The sequence below is a fragment of the Bombina bombina genome, chromosome 2 (genome assembly GCF_027579735.1).
Source record: "Bombina bombina isolate aBomBom1 chromosome 2, aBomBom1.pri, whole genome shotgun sequence".
In the NCBI taxonomy this organism is placed as follows: domain Eukaryota; kingdom Metazoa; phylum Chordata; class Amphibia; order Anura; family Bombinatoridae; genus Bombina; species Bombina bombina.
In genome coordinates this window covers 684663425-684689949 of record NC_069500.1, presented here as the reverse complement: position 1 = coordinate 684689949, position 26525 = coordinate 684663425, and the positions used below count along the sequence as shown (strand labels likewise).

Here is a 26525-nt window from a genome sequence, read left to right as displayed (position 1 = left end):
GTATTCTCAGATAGACTTTAATGGAGCATGAAAAGTGGGAAAAAACTAACAACCTACTTGCGTACAAACCCAATCGTGTTTAGCCCAACATGAAAAATGAATATTTCACATAACAATGTTCTTCACATAGCAGAATATTTTTTATTTATTCTTAAATACATATTTATATAGATATAAAGTATCTCACAAAAGAGAGTACACCCCTCACATTTTTGTAAATATTTTATTATATCTTTTCATGTGACAACACTGAAGAAATGACACTTTGCTACAATGTAAAGTAGCGAGTGTACAGCCTGTATAACAGTGTAAATTTGCTGTCCCCTCAAAATAACTCAACACACAGACATTAATGTCTAAATCGTTGGCAACAAAATTGAGTACAGCCCTAAGTGGAAATGTCCAAACTGGGCCCAAAGTGTCAATATTTTGTGTGGCCACCATTATTTTCCAGCACTGCCTTAACCCTCTTGGGCATGGAGTTCACCAGAGCTTCACAGGTTGCCACTGGAGTCCTCTTCCACCCCTCCATCATGTGTGTAAGTATAAAATGCTACAGTTATTTTAGTGTATCATAATCATTTAGACTAGGCAATTTACAAAGAGAAGGCTCAGAGGGAGTTGCGTGCTTGCTACAAGCCTACTGCTTGTTTTTTATACAAACTGGAGAGAGGGGGAGTGGCACCAGAGAGCAGGCGTTGACGTCACGGATTACAGACATGGAGTTCCATGGTAGCAATTGCGGCGTTGTGGAGAGACTACAGAGTTGATCCATGGAGCATTTAGTTGAGACAGAGCCAGCTCTGATGGCTGAAAGCTGATAGATATGTCTTGTGCAACTCAGACAGTCTGGGATGCCAGAGCAGAGTAAGGCAGCTGATCCTCAATGGGAAAATAAATAATAAGCAGCAAACAAATAATAGATGAAGTACTTCTGTACGGTAGTACAAACTGGAATCCTTAGAGGTTACAACAATAAATCCTGTACCTGAGTACAAACTGCAATCCTGTAGATAGGGCTGGGAAATCTTGACTGCAATAGCAACAAAATACCAAGCAATGTGCAGGAGGAAAGGAGGAGTTATATAGGGAGGTTCATAATGAACATTGGATATCCTTAAAGGTGCAGGGATTTTACAGGATGCCCCCCAAAAGGAGCCGCTCAGCGGATCAAGGACGAGGCCTGTCGGGATTCCTCCTGTGAAAAAGTGAAACGAGTCTGGGGGCAGACAAATTAGAGGACAGCTCCCACGAATCCTCATCAGGTCCATACCCTTTCCAGCACACAAAGTAATGCAGATCACCACGAAGATACCTAGAATCAAGCATACTCTGTACCTCATATTCAAAATCAGTGAGAGGAGGAGGAAAAGGTAGTAACACAGCCGGTCGAATAGGACCGACACAGGGCTTGAGCAAAGAAAAGTGGAAAGTCGGATGTATACGGAAAACAGTGGGCAGTTTAAGGGTCACTGCATTAGGATTAATCACTTTGATAATCTCATATGGTCCTATATAAAGAGGTTTTTTTAGAAGGAGTACACAGTTGTAGGTTTTTGGTAGACAGTTATACCTGGTCTCCAAGCTTATAAACTGGAGGTGCCCTATGTTTCCTATCGTAATACAGTTTCTGACGATCTTGAGATGTCTTAATGTTCTCTTGTAGAAGTTTAAAACCTTGGTTGAGGTCATTCAGAGTATCAGCGACAAGTGGACATGGAGAATCCACGTTTGGATAAAGGTGAAAGGCAGAGTGAAACCCATAATTAGCAAAAAATTGGGTTACTTTGGAAGAAGATTTGACAGAATTGTTAAATGCGAACTCTGCCATGGGCAGAAGTGAACACCAATCATTCTGTTGGTGAGAACAGTGGCATCTGATATACTTTTCAAGCCACTGATTAGTTTTCTCTGTCTGTCTGTTTGCGGATGGAATGCTATGCTGAAGTGATGTGTTATCTGTAGATCTTTAGTTAAGTGGGTCCAAAACCTGAGGTAAATTGGGAACCTCTGTCAGTGGTGATACTATTAGGAAATGCATGTAGCTTGGCAATGTTTTTAAGAAACAACTGTGCGGTTTGTGAAGCAGTAGGGAGACCTTGATGAGTGTCAGGGTGCCAGGAATCAGACTGAGACGAGAAGTGCAAAAATAATCACACCTTTATTAATAGCAAAAAAATAATAAAAGTCCACAAGTCAAATAACAAGCCAGGAATCAAAACCAGAGCTGGTAGTCAGACGAACCGAGTCAGGAGCCAAAGCGAATAGTCAGACGAGCTGATTCAGGAGCCAAAGCGAGTAGTCATACGAGCCGGAATCAGGAACAAGGAGAACAGCAGAGTCAGGATCAAGCCAGGGGTCAGGAACCAGGAGGGACGTCAGACAGCCAGGTAATACACAGGAGCTCTCACAAACAGGTCTGAGATAATGCAAGGGCAAAGCATACTGAACAGAGGCCCTTTAAATAATAAGTGATGACATCACAATTTTGAGACTGCATCCTGTCTCATACGGATGATGTACACCAGTCTGGCCATAAAAGGAAGTGCAGGAAATGAGCAGCATCACACAGTATGCACCAGAGTCAGCAAGAGGGGTGAGTAAAATGGCTGCCAGCAGCACATGGCAAACAAAGCAGGGAAAAAAACCCTGACAGCACCCTCCCGTCAACGACCCCTCCCCCGCGGAAGGACAAAAGGCTTATTGGGGAAACACGCATGGAAGGCACGGAGGAGGGCAGGAGCATTAACAACAGAGGAGGGAACCCATGAGCGCTCCTCTGGACCGTAGCCCCTCAAGTGAACCAAATACTGTACACGGCCCCTGGACATACAAGAGTCAATAATGCTGCTGACCTCATACTCCTCATGGTTGTCAACAAAGATAGGATGGGGACGAGGCAACACAGTGGTAAACCAATTACAAACCAATGGTTTCAAGAGGGAGACATGAAAAACATTGGAGATGCGCATTGCAGGAGGAAGGTCAAGAGCGTAGGCCACAGTATTGACCCGTCAAAGTATTAAAAAAGGACCAACATAACGGGGAGCCAGTTTATTGGAAGGCACACGAAGGTTCAAGTTGCAGGAGGACAGCCAAACTCTCACCAACCTGGTAGTAAGGTGGGGGCAGACGCCTACGATCAGCCTGGAACTTTTGGCGCTGCATAGAATGATGAAGGCAATCCTGAATCTGCACCCACGTGGAACGGAGTTGCCGGAGATGCTCCTCCAAACCCGGAATACCCTGAGACATGAATGAATTGGGCAACAAGGATGGCTGAAACCCATAATTCGCCATGAACGGGGATATCTTGGAGGAAGCATTAATAGCACTATTATAAGCAAACTCTGCCCAAGGTAACAGTTCAGACCAATTATTGTGGTGATCTGAGACATAGCAATGGAGGAACTGTTCCAGAGCTTGATTAGACCGTTCCCCAGCCCCATTGGATGAAGGGTGATATGCCGAGGAGAAGGAAAGCTGGATCCCCATTTGAGCACAAAAGGAATGCCAAAATCTGGAGACAAACTGGCTACCCCGGTCCGACACTATCTCCTTAGGTAACCCATGTAAATAGAAGACCTCCCAGGCAAAAATTGAAGCAAGCTCCAGAGCGGTAGGCAACTTCTTCAAGGGAATGCAATGTGACATTTTAGAAAAAAACGGTCAACCACCATAAGGATAACAGTATTGCCATTGGAAACAGGGAGCTCGGCAATGAAGTCCATGGAAAAATGTGTCCAAGGACACTCACCATTAGCAATAGGTTGAAAAATACCCACAGGAAGATGTCGAGGAGTCTTATTCTGTGCACAAACTGAGCAGGAGGCAACATATGCAGCAACATCAGAACGAAGACCTGGCCACCAGAATTGTGGAGTGACAGACCAAATAATTTGGTTCTTGTCTGGGTGACCTGTGGCTTTAGGATAGTGGTAAGTGTGCAAAAGTTTAGTTAGAAGATTCTCAGGAACAAAACACTTACCACTAGGTTTCTCAGGAGGTGCATTGGTTTGTGCAGCCAGGATCTCCTCCCCCAAAGAAGAAGTCAAATTAGTACGTATGGTAGCCAAAATATGGTCAGGAGGTATAACTGGAATAGGTACAGACTCCTCTTTGGACAGAGGGGAAAATTGTCGAGAGAGGGCATCAGCCCTAACATTCTTACTACCAGGCAGGTAGGAGACCACATAATTAAACCGAGACAAAAATAGCACCCATCTGGCCTGTTGGGACAAAAAATTTTTTTGCTTAAGATAGATAAGTTAAATTCTTGTGGTCAATAAGAATGAGCACTGGCACGCTAGTACCCTCGAGAAGATGCCTCCATTCTTTGAGTGCCAAAATTATGGCCAGTAATTCCCTGTAGCTAATTTCATAATTGCACTCTGCTGGAGACAATTTCTTAGAGAAGAAACCACACGGATGCAAGGAACCATCAGGCGTAGGACGTTGAGACAAGAGGGCACCTACTCCAGTCTCAGACGCATCAACCTCAAGAATGAAAGGCAGGACAGAGTTAGGATGAGCCAGAACTGGAGCGGCAGCAAAGGCGTGCCGGAATCAGGAACAAGGAGAACAGCAGAGTCAGGAACAAGCCAGGGATCATGAACCAGGAGGGACGTCAGACAGCCAGGTAATACACAGGAGCTATCACAAACAGGTCTGAAACAACGCAAGGGCAAAGCATACTGAACAGAGGCCCTTTAAATAATAAGTGATGACATCATAATTTTGAGACTGCATCCTGTCTCACACGGATGATGTACACCAGTCTGGCCATAAAAGGAAGTGCAGGAAATGAGCAGCATCACACAGTATGCACCAGAGTCAGCAAGAGAGGTGAGTATAATGGCTTCCAGCAGCACATGGCAAACAAAGCAGGCAAAAAACCCTGACAATGAAGAAGGAAATGTGCCATTTTTGTCATAAGGGCGACCACCACAAAGGGTAGTATTACAATTAGAGGATTTCGGAAGTTTGACAATGAAATCCACGGCAATATCTTGCCATGGTCTGTTGGGTATGGGTAAGGACATTAATAAGCCATTTGGGGGCTTACGTTGTGCTTTGCACTCATTGCAGGTTTTGCAAGTGAGAACATATCGTTCAACAGACTGACTCATATTGTGCCAACAGAAGGATTGGTTAAGCAATTCAAATGTTTTGGTAATACCAGGATGTCCTGCTAAAGTTGAATCATGAACTAACTGTAAGATAGCATCCCTAAGGGTTGTGGGTATGTAAACTCTATTCTGAAAATAATATAGTTGATCATCTTTCAACTGTAGTTTATGACTAGGCTTAGTAGTATCGGCTGCCTGTCTTTTTCTAATAAGGGTCTGTAGGTTTAGCGATACCCCTAGAAAGTTTTTTAGTGATATTATATTAGAGGGTTGAGTGTTTATTTCTGGTTTGGGATCACGTCTGGAAAGGGCTTCTGCCTTTCCGTTATTATTACCGGGTCTATATATGATGGAATTATTGAAACGATTAAAATAAAGGTTCCATCTGACCTGTCTGGATGATAAGGTTCGATTAATTTTCAAATTTATATGAGTAAAGGAGTGTTAATGCCTTCCAAGAGATGACGCCACTAATCAAATGTTGATTTGATGGCTAGTAGCACTTTTTCTTCTATCGGGTAATTTATTTCAGCTGGGGACATTATTTGGATTAGAAGGCTACTGGGTGTAAGGTACTCTTTTCTGTTGGTCTTTATGATAGAACAGCACCAATTGCGTAATCAGAAGCGTCTACTTCAAGTATATACTGAAGTGAGCTTTTGGGAAATGAAGTATGGGTGCTGTAGTTAAAAGAGACTTTAGTTATGCAAAGGCTAAAGCAGCCTTTTCTGTCCACAGAAAAGGGTTATGAGTACCAGTAAGCCTGGTGGGAGGTTTGGTAATCATGGAAAAGTTCCTAATGAATTTTCGATAAAAATTGGCAAAGCCTAGAAATTTCTGAACTTCTTTCTTGGAAGTTGGTGTGGCCAAGAGGTTATAGCGACCATCTTCTATACTGATACCTTTAGCAGAAATATGATATCCTAGGAACATTAAACGTTCGTTGTTAAGACATTTTTCTAATTTTACATATAAGTGATGTGATCTTAGTCGAGAGAGTATACACCTTACATGTTTGATATGTTCAGTGATATCTTTAGAATAAATCAAAATATTGTCTAGGTAGATAACTAAGAAAACATCCAATAGGTCACAGAAAATATTGTTAATAAAATTTTGTAAAGCAGCAGGGGCATTACAGAGCCCATATGGAATGACGGTGTATTTGAATAACCCATATCTGGTACAAAACGCTGTCAGCCATTCGTCCTCTGCTCTTATCCTTATTAAATTATATGCACCCCTAAGATCGAGATTCGTGAACACTTTTGCTCCCTCTAATCTCTCAATTAGCTCTGGGATGAGGGGCAGTGGATATTTATTTTTAATAGTATGCTTGTTCAGTTCACGGTAATCGATTATTGGGCATAACGAGTCATCTATATTCCTCACAAAAAACATTCTGGCTCCGGGTGATGAAGTGGAGGCCTGATAAACCCCTTTTTAAGATTCTCATCTATATACACGTCTTTAAATGTTCTAATTCATCCTGAGATAGGGGATACACATGACCAAAGGGGATTGAGCAACCAGGGACTAAATCAATGGGACAGTCATATGGCCTGTGGGGTAGCAAAGACTGTGCCTCAATTTTATCAAACACATCCTGGAAATCTCTGTATTTAGTAGGAATAATTTGTTCTGTGACCTGTGAGATCTGAACTGTGGAATAACAAGTACTTTTACAGAACTGGGAATCTAAACGAACCTGTGTATTTTCCCAAGGTATAAATGGTGAATGTTGTTTGAGCCACTTGATGCCTAAAATGAGTGGAAAGAGAGGAGAGTTTATTACATCTAGTGAGATATATTCACTATGTCTCTGTGTTGTACTCATAAGTATAGGAATAGTGTGATGTGTTATAGGACCTGAGGAAGTGAGAGACCCATTAATGACTTGTATAGCCTGGGGATTTTGCTTAGGAATCAAAGGGATTTTATTTATTTCAACAACATGTCTGTCTATAAAGATACCACCTGCTCCAGATTCAATCATAGCTTAGGATGGTAGGTGGTTTTGGTCCCACTGTAAAGAGACAGAGAGCATGCAGTAAGTTGAAGTGTGTGAAAAACAACTGGTATACACTGGTTTTATGATTTGCTTACCGGTTTTCAGTTTTTTTAGAATCAAGCAGGTTTTAACCATGTGATCACTGGATACGCAGTACATACACAGGTTTAATTGTCTGCGTCTGATCTTCTCATCTGGTTTTAGTGGTCCTTTGGTGAATCCAATCTCCATAGGTTGTTCACTTGGTTGTTGAGGTCTTTGTGGAGTATAGGAAGTACAGTGAGAAGTCTCAGAAGATAATTTTTCAGATTTTCATTCCCTAATTCTTCTATTCATGGTAATAACTAAGGCTATAAGTGCTTCTAGAGAATCAGGAAGCTCAATTTTTGCCAGGTCATCCTTCAATGTCTCAGAGAGACCCAATCTAAACTGGTTATGCAGGGAGAGGTTATTCCAACCAGAGTCCTTTGCCCATCTTTTAAACTGGGCAATGGAATCCTCTACTGGCCTTTTATGCTGTTTGAAACTTCTGAGAGCGTTTTCTGCGGTGAGCTGTCTATGGGGATCCTCATAAAGTGAGGGCATTGCCTGGAAAAAGGAATCTAAAGAATCAAGAATGATGTTGTTGCTTTCAAAATAAGTGTTTGCCCATGCTCGTGGATCGCCACGCATATAAGAGATAACTGTGATCACCTTTTGCCTATTGGTTGTATAGGTGCGAGGTTTAAGGTGGAAAGGTAGATAGCATGCATTTTTTAACTCACAAAAGTCTGATATGTTGCCAGAAAATTTCTCTGGAGGGATAACTTGGAGTTTAGCAATACTGTTGATTTTATGTTGTGCTGTATCTTTAATAATATTGTGTAGAATTTGGTTTTGGATCTGTAGTTCACGCAAACCCTGTGAGAGCTGTTCCACTCTTTGAGTGAGATTGACCACATGTGTGAGTAAATCAATTGGTTCCATGATGGAAGGTACTCTATAAAAGTGAATAAAGACGTTTTTGAAGAAACAGTAACAAACTTATTAACAGAAATACAATTTTTTTTATTTATTTTTTTATATATTTTTTTTAATATGGTTTGGTATTATTTGATAACCTGTAACCTTGCAATCTCGCATATGATTCTCAAATAAGATATAACCAGAGAATACAGTATTTGATCCTAGACTGCAGGAATTAACAGAATAAAGTTGCAACACAAAAGTAAAAATATGGTAATAAAATAATATGAGGCTAAATGTGTAAGTATACAATGCAACTGTTACTGTAGTATATCATAATCATTTAGACTAGGCAACTTACAAAGAGGAGGCTCAGAGGGAGTTGCGTGCTTGCTACAAGCCGACTGCTTGTTTTCTATACAAACTGGAGAGAGGGGCAGTGGCACCAGAGAGCAGGCATTGACGTCACAGATTACGGACATGGAGCTCTGTGGTAACAATTGCGTTGTTGTGGAGAGACTAAGGAGTTGATCCATGGAGCAATTAGTTGAGACAGAGCCAGCTCTGATGGCTGAAAGCTGATAGATATAGTGGGGAAAAAAAGTATTTAGTCAGCCACCAATTGTGCAAGTTCTCCCACTTAAGAAGATGAGAGAGGTCTGCAATTTTCATCATAGGTATACCTCAACTATGAGAGACAAAATGTGGAAACAAATCCAGACAATCACATTGTATGATTCGGAAACAATTTATTTGCAAATTATGGTGGAAAATAAGTATTTGGTCAATATCAAAAGTTCATCTCAATACTAATATATCCTTTGTAGGCAATGACAGAGGTCAAACATTTTCTGTAAGTCTTCACAAGATTGTCACACACTGTTGCTGGTATGTTGGCCCATTCCTGCATGCAGATCTCCTCTAGAGCAGTGATGTTTTGGGGCTGTCGCTGGGAACACAGACTTTCAACTCCCTACAAAGGTTTTCTATGGGGTTGAGATCTGGAGACTGGCTAGGCCACTCCAGGACCTTGAAATGCTTCTTACAAAGCCACTCCTTTGTTGCCCGGGCAGTGTGTTTGGGATCATTGTCATGCTGAAAGACCCAGCCATATTTCATCTTCAATGCCCTTGCTGATGGAATGAGGTTTGCACTCAAAATCTCACGATACATGGCCCCATTCATTCTTTCATGTACACGGATCAGTCATCATGTTCCCTTTGCAGAGAAACAGCCCCAAAGCATGATGTTGCCACCCCCATGCTTCACAGTAGGTATGGTGTTCTTTCTCCTCCAAAAACGACAAGTTGTGTTTCTACCAAACAGTTCTACTTTGGTGTCATCTGACCATATGACATTCTCTCAATCCGCTTCTGGATCATCCAAATGCTCTCTATCATACTTCAGACAAGCCCGGACATGTAGTGGCTTAAGCAGGGGGACACGTCTGGCACTGCAGGATCTGAGTCCCTGGCAGCGTAGTGTGTTACTGATGGTAGCCTTTGTTACGTTGGTCTGCAGGTCATTCACTAGGTCCCCCCGTGTGGTTCTGGGATGTTTGCTCAACGTTCTTGTGATCATTTTGACCCCACAGGGTGAGATCTTGCATGGAGCCCCAGATTGAGGGAGATTATCAGTGGTCTTGTATGCCTTCCATTTTCTAATTATTGCTCCCACAGTTGATTTCTTCACACCAAGCTGCTTGCCTATTGCAGATTCAGTCTTCCCAGCCTGGTGCAGGTCTACAATTTTGTTTCTCGTGTCCTTCGACAGCTCTTTGGTCTTCACCATAGTGGAGTTTGGAGTGTGACTGTTTGAGGTTGTGGACAGGTGTCCTTTATACTGATAACAAGTTCAAACAGGTGCCATTAATACAGGTAATGAGTTGAGGACAGAGGAGCCTCTTAAATAAGAAGATACAGGTATGTGAGAGCCAGAAATCTTGCTTGTTTGTAGGTGACCAAATACTTATTTTCCACCATAATTTGCAAATAAATTCTTTCCAAATCAGACAATGCGATTGTCTGGATTTGTTTTAATATTTTGTCTCTCATAGTTGAGGTATACCTATGATGAAAATTACAGGCCTCTCTCATCTTCTTAAGTGGGAGAACTTGCACAATTGGTGGCTGACTAAATACTTTTTTTCCCCACTGTATGTCCTGTGCAATTCAGACAGTCTGGGATGCCAGAGCAGAGTAAAGCAGCTGATCCTCAATGAGAAAAGAAATAATAAGCAGCAAACAAAGTAATAGATGAAGTACTTCTGTACCGTAGTACAAACTGGAATCCTGAGTGGATTAGACAATAAATCCTGTACCTGAGTACAAACTGCAATCCTGTAGATAGGGCTGGGAAATCTTGACTGCAATAACAACAAAATACCAAGCAATGTGCAGGAGGAAATGAGGAGTTATATAGGGAGGTGCATAATAATATCCTTAACGGTAGCAGGGAATATGACAATATGTTTATCTTGGTCTCATCGGACAACAGAACATGGTTCCAGTAATCCATGTCCTTAGTCTGCTTGTCTTCAGCAAACTGTTTGCAGGCTTTCCTGTGCATCATCTTTAGAAGAGGCTTCCATCTGGGACGACAACCATGCAGACCAATTTGATGCAGTGTGCGCTGTATGGTCTGAGCACTGACAGGCTGACCCCCCCCACCACCACCACCACCCCTTTAACCTCTGCAGCAATGTTGGCAGCACTCATACGTCTATTTCCCAAAAACAACCTCCGGATATGACGCTGAGCATATGCACTCAACTTCTTTGGTCGACCATGGCAAGGCCTGTTCTGAGTGGAACCTGTCCTGTGAAACCGCTGTATGGTCTTGCCCACCGTGCTGCAGCTCAGTTTCAGATCCTTAGAGATTTCTTTGCCATGAGATGCCATGTTGAACTTCCACTGACTAGTATGAGAGAGTGTGAGAGCGAAAACACCAAATTTAACACACCTGCTTCCCATTCACACCTGAGAACTTGTAACACTAACGATCACATGACACCGGAGAGGGAAAATGGCTAATTGGGCCAAATTTGGACATTTCCACTTAGGTGTGTACCCACTTTTGTTGCCAACGGTTTAGACATTAATGCCTGTGTGTTGAGTTATTTTAAGGGGACGGTAAATTTACACTGTTATACAGGCTGTACACTCACTACTTTACATTGTAACAAAGTGTAATTTCTTCAGTGTTGTCACATGAAAAGATATAATAAAATATTTATAAAAATGTGAGGGGTGTACTCACTTTTGTGAGATACTGTATATATCTGTACCTATATTTGAGTATATGCTGTGATGTTCCTGTTTGGTATCTGGGTATTCTGATATATCTATCGGTTTAGAATTTTTTTTATTGAGTTTGGGTTCCTGATGCAATTGTTGGCTTAAGTGACTTCTATGATAGGCATGTGTTTGATACCGTGACTGGTGCTGCATATATGATTATATTTGCTGGCATTTATGTTCTAGCCTCCTTGGTAACATGAAGTATTCTATTGACATTGTTTTTAAATTATTAATGTATAGGTTGGTGATGGGTGGTTTTGTTGTTTGTCCTTATTTAAGTGTTCATCATATTAGTTTTGATTTATTTGTTTGTTTTCAGATTTAATATGTCCTGATGAAGGCCTGAATGAGGGCTGAAACGTTACCATTCTTTGTTGATGTAACGAATAAAGAATTTTTTTTTCATTTTTGAATTTACAAATCTTGAGAGTGCCCTTCTATGTATGGATTTATATATATATATATATATATATATATATATATATATATATATATATATAGAGAGAGAGAGAGAGAGAGAGCGTATCCAGTTTAACTCAAGGAGAAAAAACAGATGCTGCACTCACCAGTCTTGTAGCAAACAAATCCTTTAATGTAGTAATTAACAATCCATCACATGAACACAAATACCCCCAAACGTTTCGGTACCGTCCTGGTACCTTTATCAATGGGTGTGTAATAGTTCCCCAGCAAAACTTAGGATCGTTTTGCTGGGGAACTATTACACACTTGAGTTAAACTTGGATACGCTGGATAAACTGGATACGCTATTACTTATATGCAGCACAACGGCAGTTATACACAGTTTCATGGAGTGCACCTGTTCATTGATTTTATATATATATATATATATATATATATATATATATATATATATATATAGGCATAGATATATACTGATATTTATAGGAATAACTATTTAAAAATACATAGAACATTTTCCCCTATTTAAAGAAGGCTGGAATGTCAAATATTTACAATACATACGCATTGAAACACATTATTGCATATTAAAATGGATTTAAAATGATTTTTCTTGTTTTAAGGTATTTGAATGGAAAGACCGCTGCTCCATAACCTGTCCGCCTGCTCTGAGCAGGCGGACAGACATCACCGGAAATCAACCCGATCGAGTACGATCAGGTTGATTGACACCCCCCTCCTGGCGGCCTATTGGCCACGAGTCTGCAGGGGGCAACGTTGCACCAGCAGCTCTTGTGAGCTTCTGGTGCAATGCTGAATATGGCGAGCGTATTGCTCGCCGTATTCAGCGAGGTCTATCGGACCTGATCCGCACTGTCGGATCAGATCCGACAGACCTTGATAACTTGGGGCCAAAGTCTGAGGAAGGGGATTTAAACGGCACGCTGTTTGAATAAAGGAACATTTTGGTTCACTTTAAATCCAGATGTGCCATTACATATATACATATATAAACGACAATTAAAATTATGGGGAGGCGAAAAGTGAGTTTAAAATCCTCCAATAAATACAAAATATAGAGAAAATAACTCATTGTGTAAACCATTTACAAATCTAAACAAGTCAGAAGACTTGCTTTAAACCCAGAAACTCTCTGACTACACTGTTTCCAATGCAGCAAAGGAATCTGGGTAAGATATGCAAATGACGTTCACAATGACTCACCTTTATACTTTTAGCCTGCTTTTTAAGACAGACTTCCCTTTATGCCATAGAACTAATGCATTACACAGCTTTAATGCTTAGCTAGGGTTAGTACAGTGATTTAGACCAATCCCAGGACAGCTGTTTCGTGGTTATTGCCACTTATCAGCTGGGAGTAGGTTAAATCACTGCTTGGTAAAGTTAATTTCTAGGGGAAATTCTCCATATATATAAATGTAAATACACATGTATACACATATATACATCTATATATATACATACATACAGATGTATATAAATGTATATATACGTTATAGCCTTTCCATTCAAATACCTTGTCATATACCATATACCTTTTATCTATTATAACTTTTTTAATTTAATCTATATATTAAAAAATGTTATTAAATATTGTATATATGAGTGTAACACTTTATTTTAATGTATTTATGTTTTTTAATGTAATTTTTTTTGCCCTAACCCTTTACACAAGGTCTTCAGTCGCGCTAACCTGACGAGTGCAAATTTAGTTTGCTCTCTTGCGGTTGCATTTTCTTTTAACTGTTAATATGCGCACAAGTTAATGCAGGTGCGACACTTGTTATCTAGCCCTAAAAAGATAACTGATCCAATTGTTAATAATATAATACAATATATAAGAAAAATTATACTCAATAGAAATCATAATTATCCCAAAGTAAAGTTAAATATCTTTTTAGATTACGCCAGTTAATCTTGTTAATCTGTTCAAAGTGCATATTTGTGGTTGTTAAAAGGGATCAAAATCTGCACAAGTACAAATCTAAATGAAAGGTTTATGCTGAGAGGGTAGGCCAGCCAAATCAGATCTATGATCTCTACAAAATGTGGTCTTCTGCAATGGTATTATTAGCTAATATAAATATATAACGGGTCAAGTTAATAAGTTGAAAGGTGTATTTTTATCCTACCAATAGGACAAAAGTAAAACATAAAAATGGGGATATCTGCAACAACAAAGGGAGGTTTGGGTGGTAGATTCATTAATGTAGTGACTAGGGATGGGCGAATGTGTTTATATCCAAATTCGAATGTTAGAACGAATGTTATTGTAGAAATTTGATTTACATAATAGAATGTTGATAAGAACGAATATTCTTAAAAATTTGATTTTCGAATGTTATTTACAGTTTTCGAATGTCACATTCGAATTCGAATGTCACATATGTTACATTCGAATATCACATTTGAATTAGAATGTCACATTCGAATTTCGAATGTTACATTCGAATATCACATTTGAATTAGAATATTACATTTATAAAACACAATTGCAGACTGGAAATACTATTTCGAATGTCACATTCGAATCGAATATCACATTCGAATCGAATGTCAGATTCGAATTCGAATATTACATTTATAAAACACAGTATTAGACTAGAAATACTATTTCAAATTCGAATGTCACATTCGAACCGAATATCAAATTTGAATCGATTATCACATTTAAAACACAGTATTAGACTAGAAATACTATTTCAAATTCGAATGTGACGTTCTAATTCGAATGTAGCATTCAAATTTGAATATTACATTTATTAAACACAGTTGTAGACTAGAAATGCTATTTCAAATTTGAATGTCACATTCAAATTCGAATGTCACATTCGAATATTACATTTCGAAATTGAATAAATACATAGCTAAACATTCTATTATTCAAACTAATATTTTCGAATTTTATTGAAAAATTCAAAAACGAAAATTCAAAAATAGATTGTTAGAATGTTATATAAACATTCAAAATTCGATTCGAACAAACGAATGTATCAAAATTCGTTTTAAATTTCGAATTTTTAGAAACATTCGGCCATCCCTAGTAGTGACTCACCAGCCTGTGCTTGCATGATTACTGGTGATGTTGGTACATCTGAAATCGCTTTGCCTTGCATAATTAAAGCTTGTGTAGACTATATTCTCATTAGATTTAATAAGCGTTTAAGAAATAAGGTAATAAGGGTCTGCTGCTGTTCATGCAGACCATCATTTAAAAAAAAAAAAAAAAATTGTCTACAGAGAGTCATGCCTGAACACACCGGGTTATGTCATTGCAACAGTGTGAATGTGCACAAACCACGTTTTGTTTAAAGTTTATAAATAAAATCACATTCTTACCTCTATACAATCTGCCTTTTATATGTTTCTGATAGTAATGTGTTAGACATTGTTAAATAAGTTTAGCTTAAAATGTTATGTTAGAAATTATTAAAAGTGCTAAGAAATTGAACAACGTAGAGGAAGAATGCTTTTTTTTTTTAATGTTAGAGGAATACTAAAATGAGAGGTCAAAGCATGAAGTTTAATAGGTTGTTTTAAAGGGATAGTAAATTCAAAATTAAACTTTCATGATTAAAGGGGCAGTCAACACCAGATTTTTTTGTTGTTTAAAAAGAAAGATAATCCCTTTATTACCCATTCCCCTGTTTTTCATAACCAACACAGTTATAATAATACACATTTTACCTCTGTGATTACCTTGTATCTAATGTTCTGCTGACTGCCCCCTTATTTCAATTCTTTTGACAGGCTTGCATTTTAGCCAATCAGTGCTCACTCCTAGGTCACTTCACGAGCATGAGCTCAATGTTATCTATATGAAACACATGAACTAATGCCCTCTAGTGGTCAAAATGCATTCAGATTAGAGGCAGTCTTCAAGGGCTAAGAAATTAGCATATGAACCTCCTAGTTTTAGCTTTCAACTAAGAATACCAAGAGAACAAAGCACGATTGGTGATAAAAGTAAATTGGGAAGTTGTTTAAAATTACATGCCCTATTTAAATCATGAAAGTTTTTTTGGGACTTGACTGTCCCTTTAAGATAGGGCATGTAATTTTAAACAACTTTCTAATTTACGTTTAGCATCAAATTTTCTTTATTCTCTTGTTATTCTTAGTTGAAAGCTAAACCTAGGTAGGCTCATATGCTAATTTTGAAGCCCTTGAAGGCCGCCTCTTAACTTAATGCATTTGACAGTTTTTCACAGCTAGAGGGCGTTATTTCATGTGTTTCATATAGATAAAAAAAATTAAGAGTCAGCACTTATTGCCTTAAATGCAAGCCTGCCAAAATATCTGAGATAGGGAGGCATTCTGCAGAAGTTTAGATACAAGGTAATTACAGAGGTAAACAGTATATTTCTATATCAGTGTTAGTTGTGCAAAACTGGGAAATGGTAAATAAAGGGATTATCTATCTTTTTAAGCAATAACATTTTTGTTGTTTACTATCTCTTTAAGGTAATACAGTGCTTCATTTGAAAGATTGTATTGAGTTTTCCAGCTTGAGTTAATGGAGCCTGGTTGCTTCAAGAAAAAAAATATGAAAATAATGATAAGAAAATCAACAAGATCAAAAGCAGGGGGTTTGGGAAAGTTGGTAGAAAATCAAAGATAAAAAGGTAGATAAATGACAAATATAAGAAAATATAAGTAAAAAAGTTATTCAGGAACTGGTTTTAACAGCCGAGCACTGAGAAAGCAATAAGTATATGACTTTGGCCTTTAAAATAATTAAATTTGCTAAATGAAAAATAGGGGTTCCCTGCAAATCAGGCCACGCTCAACAAGATTAATTATACATTTGGTATGAGCACAGAGCAGAAAAATCCTGCAAAGACAAACAAAGTAGGTCACATATTCTCAGCCAGTATGCCGGGACCCCAGCTGAAGGTGTCACAGAAAATTAGGGCTGAGTATCAAATGATCTGCAGTAAACAGTTGAAAAGAGGCACAATCCGTAATCTTATATTCTGTGTTTGGTGTAACTTTTTTTGCAATAAACTCTTGTGATTCTGAAGGTTTTTTGTTTTGTTTTTTTGTAAAAGGGACAATCTACACCAGAATTTGAATTGTTTAAAAAGATAGATGATTACCTTGTATCTAAGCCTCTGCAGACTGCCCCCTTATTTCAGTTCTTTTGACAGACATGCATTTTAGTAAATCAGTGCTGACTCCTAGGTAACTCCATGGGTGTGAGCACAATGTTATCTATATGGCACACATACACTAACGCCCTCTAGTTGTGAAAACTGTCAAAATGCATTCAGAAAAGTGGCGGCCTTCAAAGCCTGAGAAATCGGCATATGAGCTTACCTAGGTTTAGCTTTCAACTATGAATACCAAGAGAACAAATCAAAATTGATGATAAAAGTAAAATTACATGCCCTATTTGAATCATGGAAGTTTACTGTTGACTAGACTGTCCCTTTAATAAGGCAAATTGTGAAATATTGTCCATATTCACCACTTAGTTCATTTATTTCTGCTTTTCTCAAGAATGGACTCTGGGATGTTGTGCATTTCAAATAATGTATCAGAGATGTAAAGCAAAATGTTTAAATCTATATCAGAGGTGTTGCAAAGAAAAATAAATACAATAAATAAAACTCACTAATTGATTAACAAATTAAAGGGACATGAAACCAATTTTTTTACTGTCAAGATTCAGATAGACAATACAATTTTAAACAACTTTCTAATTTACTTATATTATCTAATTTGTTTCATTCTCTTGGTATCATTTGTTGAACTAGCAGCAATGCACTAATGGTTTCTAACTGAACACATTGGTGAGCCAATTACAATCGATATATATATGCAGCCACCAATCAACAGCTAGAATATAGGTTCTCTGCTGCTCCTGAGCTTGCCTAGATAAACATTTCAGCAAAGAATAACAAGAGAAGGAAGCAAATTAAATGATAGAAGTAAATTGGAAAGTTGGTTAAAATTGTATTCTTTACCTGAATCATGAAAGAAAAATTTTGTGTTTCATGTCCCTTTAAGGATGAAACTCAATCGACTAGGTAGATCTGGATGGTACAACTGGACAGGCAGACAGTTATGCATGGTGAACTACTGAAACGACTCAGGGGCTGGTCTAGCTATACCCAGGTTGCTGCAACAAGTGTTATTTTCTGTTACACAAACTATAAAATGTACTGAATAAGATAAAGCTTATTTTATTTAATATGTGTCTGTAAATTGGCTGATATTTATTTATTATGTAAGGGCTATTTTGGAATAAATGTTGGAGGGTATCTGATATGATGAATATAAAAAACAAGGTTATTTTTTCTGTAGATAGGAATGAGTACCCATATCGAATTCTACTTTTTTATTTCTTTATTTTTAGATAACTGCTTTATCTAAGCATTGTATCTTATATTTATTTTGTCTTTTCAGATTATGGTTTGGATCATTACCGCAGAGTAGATTTCTGGGATGAGTCTAGCACACATCATGAGCGCCTCTTGCACGTGTACATGCCCCCTGAAGGGCCGACAGTGTCCAGTCCAGAGAAATCAGCAGCAGGGGATATGTACAGGTATTACAAAGCCTTATTTTGGCCTATGTTTATGCTAAATCTAAAACTGAAATAAAAGTGCCTAAAAGAAATGATTCATTTTAACCCCTTTACTACCGGGAATTACCGAGAAAGAAACTAGCACAACATACCAGAGCATTTTTAGCATTTTTGCTATTTCTCCATTTAAACAGAAATAAAGCCATGTTTTTTTTTATTTACCTATCAAAACAATATATATATATATATATATATTTAAGTAGACAACCTAAGGTATTGATCTAAGCCCATTTTGATATATTTCATGGCACCATTTTGCTGCCAAATGAGATTATATATATAAATATATATGTTAACTTTTTCACAAACTTTGGATTTCTCACTGAAATTATTTACATACCACTTGTGCAATCACAACACAATGATTGTAAACGATTAAGATCCCCTTTGTTCAGCAATAGCAGGCATGCATGGCTTTGCCATTGGTTTTTGGAAACAGAAGGCCGCTAATCGTAGCTGCGCACCACACATGTGAAATTCCCAGAAGTGAAGTGGTTAACTGGTAAGGGTAATAGTTTTCTAGTGTAAAGATTTCCCTCCCACCTGACATCTGCTACCTCCCTAATCCCTCCCAAACAGCTCTCTCACCCTCTCACCCACATTTCTCACCACCATCTTAGGTACTGGCAGACAGTCTGCCAGTATAAAGTTTTAAGGGCTTATCTTTTTTTTATTGATTAATTTTTTTATTTTTTTATTTTCTGCAGAGTAGGATCCGCTCTTTACCCTCCCACTCCCTGATCCCACCAACAGAGCACTCTAACTCTCCCCCCTCCCATTGGCCTCCGCCATCTTAGGTACAGCTCTCTGCCAGTACCTAGTTTATAGTTATATGAATATATTTTTTTCTGTATTGTAGCCCACCCCACCTCCCTGTGATTGTTCATTTAACCCCACCCTCTCCTATACCCCTATTTTCCACAGTATAGCGTCCTCACCCTCTCCCTTTAAAAAAAAATCTGCAGTGTAGGACCCCTCTGCCTCTGTGCCACCCACTCGCCTCCTGTCTTCCTTCCCACACCTCCCACCTGAACCAATGGAGATCATTACAGACAGTGTCACTACCTGTAACGATCTGGCAATCTGCCTTCCAATTGTGTTTTGTTACCATATGAAGACATATGCTGGAATCCCAGCATGTCGGATGTAAATCTACTTTATACGGTACGATGGGCTATATACCACATGACATAGGTCTGAATAGCGCAAAGGGTTAAAGGGACATAAAACCCCCCAAAAATTGTTCATAATTCTGATAAAACAGACAGTTTTAAACAACTTACCAATTACTTCTATCATTCATTTTTCTTTGCTTTGTTTTTATCCTTTGCTGAAAAGCAGAAAGATAAGTTCAGTAGTGTGCACGTGTCTGCAGCACTATATGGCAGTAGTTTCGCAAAAATGTTATACATTAGCAAGAACACTAGATGGCAGCACTATTTCCTGTCATGTAGTGCTCTGGGCATTTGCTCACTACCTATATAGATATCTCTTCAAGAGAGAAAAATGAAATAACAAAGCAAATTCCATAATAGAAGTAAATTGGAAACCTTTGAAGTCGTATTCTCTGTCTGAATAATGAAAGAAACATTTTGGGTTTCATGTCCCTTTAACAATTAATGACAATATAAATATGAGTAATATGTATGTATTTTGTAAATGCAGCTTTGTTTTCTGTTAAGCAATTGAAATGCAGAACCGGATCAGTTCATTCCATTTACCGAACACTTCAATATTGACATATTGACATATGATTGGCAGTGAGTTAATATGTAGCAATTTCCCATGTCACCACGGCAACTACCAAAATGTAAAAGAGAAACACACACCTACAAGTATGAAAGCAACAAGTAATTTTATTCAGGAACATCCACTTCAATCTCCATTTGGTAAAACAAGTGACTGTACTCCAATTAATTAGAACATCTGACTATTGTTAGCTTTCAACTTTTACCCATTCAAGATATCTTTTTTTTCCTTTTAAATTGGCACTGAATACAAGAGCTATTGTAATCTTTTTGGGCACTGATAACTAACATTTCTGGTGAAGAAAGTAATAGTATTTATTTCTATTATCAAATTGACGTTGTGCTGTGTTGTTCTTTGTTTAAAAGATATCTAGATAGGTAGTGTGAATGGAGAACTACATGACAGGAAATAGTGCTACCATCTACTGCTCTTGATAATGTATAACATTGTTGCAAAACTGCTTTTATATAGTGGTGCAGCTACGTGCTTACCTTCCTGCTTTTCAACAAAGGATAAGATGAAAACGAACAGGATTTCAATAAGCAATTCCATATTTGTGATGGAGGTTTAATAGTTGTTTGTCCCATTTTGTATGTTGGCGAAATTTTGTACAGGTTTTTTTACAGAAACCAGAAGTCATAAAAATCATCTTTTTTTTAAATTGCAGTTTACAGTATAACCTTGTATCACCATCTTCTATTCAACAAATACAAACCTTGTTCTGTACACTGAGGTTGGAAATGTTTAACAATATTTTAAAACTCATAACTTTTCAAGATTTACAGTATGAGAACTGTTACAATCCCATTTTAGAAGATGGCATAAGTTGTGGCCTATTTCCTCCTATGGAAATGAACTCCCTCAGTGTTCTTCTTCATTTTAGATTAATTTTCTCAATCAATTATTTAAAAAGTAAAGAAAAAAATTTATTCTAAAATATTAATAGTTAAAAAATATCGTTGAGCAAACATGCCCAGTATACCCACCATGCCCTAAAACAAATTATATTGAGGTTGTTTAATACTCATGAGAAATACCACTCCATTAACACCATTAACCCATCTCAGTTTTCTGTGATTGATAGCCATAATTGGTCATTAAGGGCGCAGTTGTGGGAAAATGGAGATCAAATCTTGTGGGAGTTATCTATATTGGAACATTAAGATTGTGATCTCTTTGATAATAAAAAGGGCAATCCCATTTTAATGATATAAAAAGAGATAATCAAAAAGATTTGATTTTATATAAGTCCTGATCCTGCTTTAACATCATTCTTTTCATGGAACCTCTTGACAGGTATTAAAAAAGGATTTTAATGCTTTTTCTTTCAGCTATGCAATCATTTTGCTAGAAATAGCCACAAGAAATGATCCAGCGTCGGTAAGTTATTATTTTTTTACAACAAGAAAATATAATATACAACTAAATAACACCTTTTTGTATGTGTCTGCTGGCCAATCATAAACCTGAGTTATATTAAATCAAAACAAAAATAAAATTTTGTGCTTAGAGGAAGTTCTGTTTATGTTTTTTCCTCAGTTTAAAGATCTTTGCCAGGAAAGAATCTTAAGTTGCTATTCAGTCTTTTCCATTTAAACAAATATGTTGCAGCCTTTTGCATTGCGCTATATGAGGCCCATTTATCAAGCTCCGAATGGAGCTTGAAGGGTTGTGTTTCTGGCGAGTCTTCAGACTCGCCAGAAACAGCAGTTATGAAGCAGCGGTCTAAAGACCGCTGCTCCAAAACCCTGTCCGCCTGCTCTGATGAGGCGGACAGGAATCGCCGCAATTCAACCCGATCGAGTACAATCGGGTTGATTGACACCTCCCTGCTGGCGGCCTATTGGCCGCGAGTCTGCAGGGGGCGGCGTTGCACAAGCAGCTCTTGTGAGCTGCTGGTGCAATGCTGAATACGGAGAGCGTATTGCTCTCCGCATTCAGTGAGGTCTTGCGGACCTGATCCGCACTGTTGGATCAGGTCCGGAAGACCTTTGATAAATTGGCCTCTAAGGCCTCTAGTTATCAACCTGTCTACTTACCTGCATTCGCCGGCCCCAATACGCTCGCCTAAGCTCGCCTAACATCGCCGCCGCGGACCTGAATACGTTCGCCAAAGTTATCAAGAAAGCTGTCAAAAAGCCGCTCACCAAGTACGATGCGATGAGCAGCGGACTGTTGTTCACTGACAGTCATCGATCTCGCTGCTCATCGGCTTATTCGCAGCTTTCTTGCTAGCCTGTCACTAAGCACCCACACTATACTATACTGTATTACCCCCTAAACCGCCGCTCCCGGAGCCCCCCGCAACTAAATAAACTTATTAACCCCTAAACTGCCGCTCCCGGAACCCGCCTCCACTATAATAAATATATGAACCCCTAAACCGCCGCTCCCGGACCCCGCCGCCACCTACATTATACCTATTAACCCCTAATCTGCTGCCCCGTATACCGCCGCCACCTACATAAAGTTATTAACCCCTATCCTGACGATCCCGGACCCCGCCGCAAATAAATTAAATGTTTAACCCTAAACCGCTGCCCCCGGAGTCCTCTGCCACCTACATTACATTTATTAACTCAGGAACAAAAGGCGGTAGGCAGGTACTACTCCAAGCTTGTCATGATAAAAAAACAAATGTATTAACACATTTAAAAGAATGAACAGACATGGCAGCAATAGAGCAGGAAGTCTGACATGTTTCGCACCTCACAGGTGCTTACTCATAGACTGAGTTCTGTGTTTCTATCCCACATGTTTATAGGCTGAAGAGGCAATTAAGTTAACCACTTCAATCCCACAAGCACAGAAAATAAGATAAAAACAATCTATTGTTTGACATCGAAAAAAAGGTTAGTTTTACCAAAAAACAAGTTATTAAATTAGTAACCATGGCTAATATTTCAGATTCACCTACTATTAATCAGCATTTTAAGCTTATTCAAATCTTAATTTTTCTGATCGCATTATTTTTAAGAATTTTTTGAAATATGTACACTATAAAGTGAAGGTAACATATAATATGAAGATTTAAAAATATCATGATATATGGATATAATAATATTATTATAGACATTCTGGCATAGGAAAAACATTATACAAATATATGTATATTTGATGTATACTAAATGTATACTAAATATATAGTTTAGCTAGAATATGACAGGGAGACTGAGTACATGGATATCAAACTTAATTATCAATAAAATAGTTTATATCACATTCCCTATTCATACCAGAGGGAAAACATGTATTTAATTTTAGTATCCAGTAAAGTTCTTTTTTTTCCAAAATGTTATCCCTGTTGCCTCCTCTTAAAGGGACATTTGCTAAGTCAATAACTTGAAATGAAAGTTGTGCAATATTTGTAAGATGTTTATTGTTAAAATGTTCAGCAACTGAGGAGTCTGTGCTATAATTTTTTACATCCCGGATATGTTCATTAAAACGTGTCCTAATAGTGCGTGTGGTTTTTCCCACGTACTGAAAAAAACACAGATAACAAGTTAATTGATAAATGGCATATTTAGAACCACAATTAGCATAGAACTCTATCGGATATGTTTTATCATTAAATTGACACACAAAATGATCATCCTGTAAGACACTTGAGCATGCCAAACACATGCGTGCTCCACATTTAAAAGTGCCTTTTTTATTCAGCCAAGATGTGGCATATTTTTGTGTGGAATTTTGTTTTTTCACTAAACTTGGTGTTAATGTTTGCGCTAGTGTCCTAGATTTTCTAGGTACAAATTTGCACTGTTGTATTAGTGGCTGTAGAGTTTCATCTGATTGCAACAAATTAAGATGTTTTTTTAAAATTTTAAATATTTCTTCATATTGTTGACTGTATGGTGTAGAGAAAACAATAGCATCATTAAAGTTAGAATCAGAGTCATGAATAGATTCTTTGAAATATACATCCTGTTTTTTAACTATGTTTTTATCTTTTTGAAACAATTTTCTCACATCTTCCAGCTGTTTGTGATTATATCCTCTTACTTTAAGTCTGTCTCTAAGCTCTATAGACTGTTTTTCATATATACTGTCTATTTTGGTATTGCGCCTCAATCTTAGAAACTGTGATTTCGGTATAGACCTAACTAAATGGTTTGGATGTTGAGAGTGTGTGTGCAATATTGTATTTCCTGCTGTTTGCTTTCTATATGTGCTGGTCACTATGGTGTTATCTATAATTTGTATAGTAAGATCTAAGTAATTAACCATCTCTTGACTATATACCCCAGTAAATTTTAGATTTAGGTCATTGCTGTCACAATATTTCAAAAAAATTGGAAAATGTATCATCATCCATAGGTATCTTAAAGATAAATAACAAATCATCTATAAAGCGCACATAATGTGCAATGTGCTGATTCCATGGATTATTTGAAGAATAAAGATATGTTTGTTCCCAAAAGGCCACAAAAATGTTGGCAAACGAGGGGGCAAATTTTGCCCCCATCGCCGTACCACATATCTGCAAAAATATTCATTATTAAATAAAAAATAATTGTGGGACAATAAAAATTGTAATACCTCACAGATATAATCAATTTGAGACAAAGTATAATGAGATTCTCTTTTCAGAAAATATTTAACAGCCATGATACCACCCCAAGAGTAATAACTATGCCAATTGACTTCATCCAAGGTGAGCAAAAGATGCGAGGTGTCCTGTAGGTAGCTCAACCGTGACACAGCAATAGGCTGTAAGATGGAATCAAGCCATGCGGCTAGAGGCTCAAACAAAGAGCCAATGCCTGCCACAATCGGCCTACCCGGAGGACACCCCGCATCCTTATGCACCTTGGGCACATGATGAAATATAGGACAAATTGGGTTAGCTGGAAATAATGCGATCAGAAAAATTAAGATTTGAATAAGCTTAAAATGCTGATTAATAGTAGGTGAATCTAAAATATTAGCCATGGTTACTAATTTAATAACTTGTTTTTTGGTAAAACTAACCTTTTTTTCGATGTCAAACAATAGATTGTTTTTATCTAATTTTCTGTGCTTGTGGGATTGAAGTGGTTAACTTAATTGCCACTTCAGCCTATAAACATGTGGGATAGAAACACAGAACTCAGTCTATGAGTAAGCACCTGTGAGGTGCGAAACATGTCAGACTTCCTGCTCTATTGCTGCCATGTCTGTTCATTCTGTTAAATGTATTAATAAATTTGTTTTTTTATCATGACACGCTTGGAGTAGTACCTGCCTACCGCCTTTTGTTCCTGAGTTTCTACGGACTGATCTACCGTTTTTAGCTACGGTACTCCAGGGGAAGGTATTAGTACACTAGCCCGGTTTCAGGGCCTCCGGTGTTGTAGAGCTTGAACGCCTTGGTTGCGGCACTACTTTCTTCTGCTATTTGCTTCTGGATCACTACGCCGCTTGATTGGGCGCCACAAGCTGAGAGGGCTCTGAAGTATCCACATCACGGTGAGAACAGGACGTTTAACCAACGAATGCTGACAAGTAAGAGTTTGATACATTTTTTTACTTTTAAAGCAGCCACATTCAGACTTTGGAAACATAAAACACACTGTGACTGAATTAAAGGGTAACTTACAGATACAGAGCGCACAGACCTTAGAGTCTTACTATACAAACCGACACCAATAATATACTTTATTACCCCTGTATACAAGCGTTTGAGAAAAAATATACAGACATGGCAGGCATTGACATCGACATTTGTAACATGGCAATAATTGATTTACCAAATGAGAATTCTGTGACTGATAATGGTGAAATACATACATGGGACACTGAGTATCAACAGGCTGTATTTGATGTTGAAACAAGGCAAAGATATTTTGATAAAATTTTTGCAGAAGATCCGGAGTCAGACTTAAAGGAACAGCAAGACTTTAAGAAAACTTTTAAAAATTTAGAGCACATGTTATCAGTGGATTTGAGATTAATGTGGGACATTATCGCTTTTCAAAAATATTTAGATTGTAAGCGCATTCCCAGAGGTCTTAGAATCAAGAAATTTCCCTCTTTTGAATTTGAGGATCCTGTAGACTTAGAGGAATGGAACATGGCACTCAATGAGTGTTCTAGCAAACTGATTAATATACTCATTAGAGTTAAAGAAAAAAAGCGTATAAATTTAAAAGACCCTCTGATATTAGCAAAAGAAGAACTTAAAAACCATGGAAAAAAATGCAAAATTCAGTGCTTTCAAGAAAAGAATGGATGATGCGCTTGAAAAACTAGATGGTGAACAAGCTATCAGAAAGGGCAACAAATTTATACGTGATAAAGAAGACTACGAGCAAAATCAAGTTTACAACTGGGCAGCCCAACGCCAACAAAATATGCAGAGAAGGAGGTCGAAT

General features: G+C 38.0%; 1 protein-coding gene across 1 annotated transcript in view; it reads left to right on the top strand.

Annotated features, from left to right (window-relative positions):
• Nucleotides 1–26525, top strand: part of LOC128647217 (atrial natriuretic peptide receptor 1-like) — a 298027-nt gene that overhangs the window by 44156 nt on the left and 227346 nt on the right. The window contains 2 exon segments of the mRNA XM_053700003.1: nucleotides 18240–18381; nucleotides 21501–21549. Coding sequence (XP_053555978.1) covers nucleotides 18240–18381; nucleotides 21501–21549 — 191 coding nt within the window.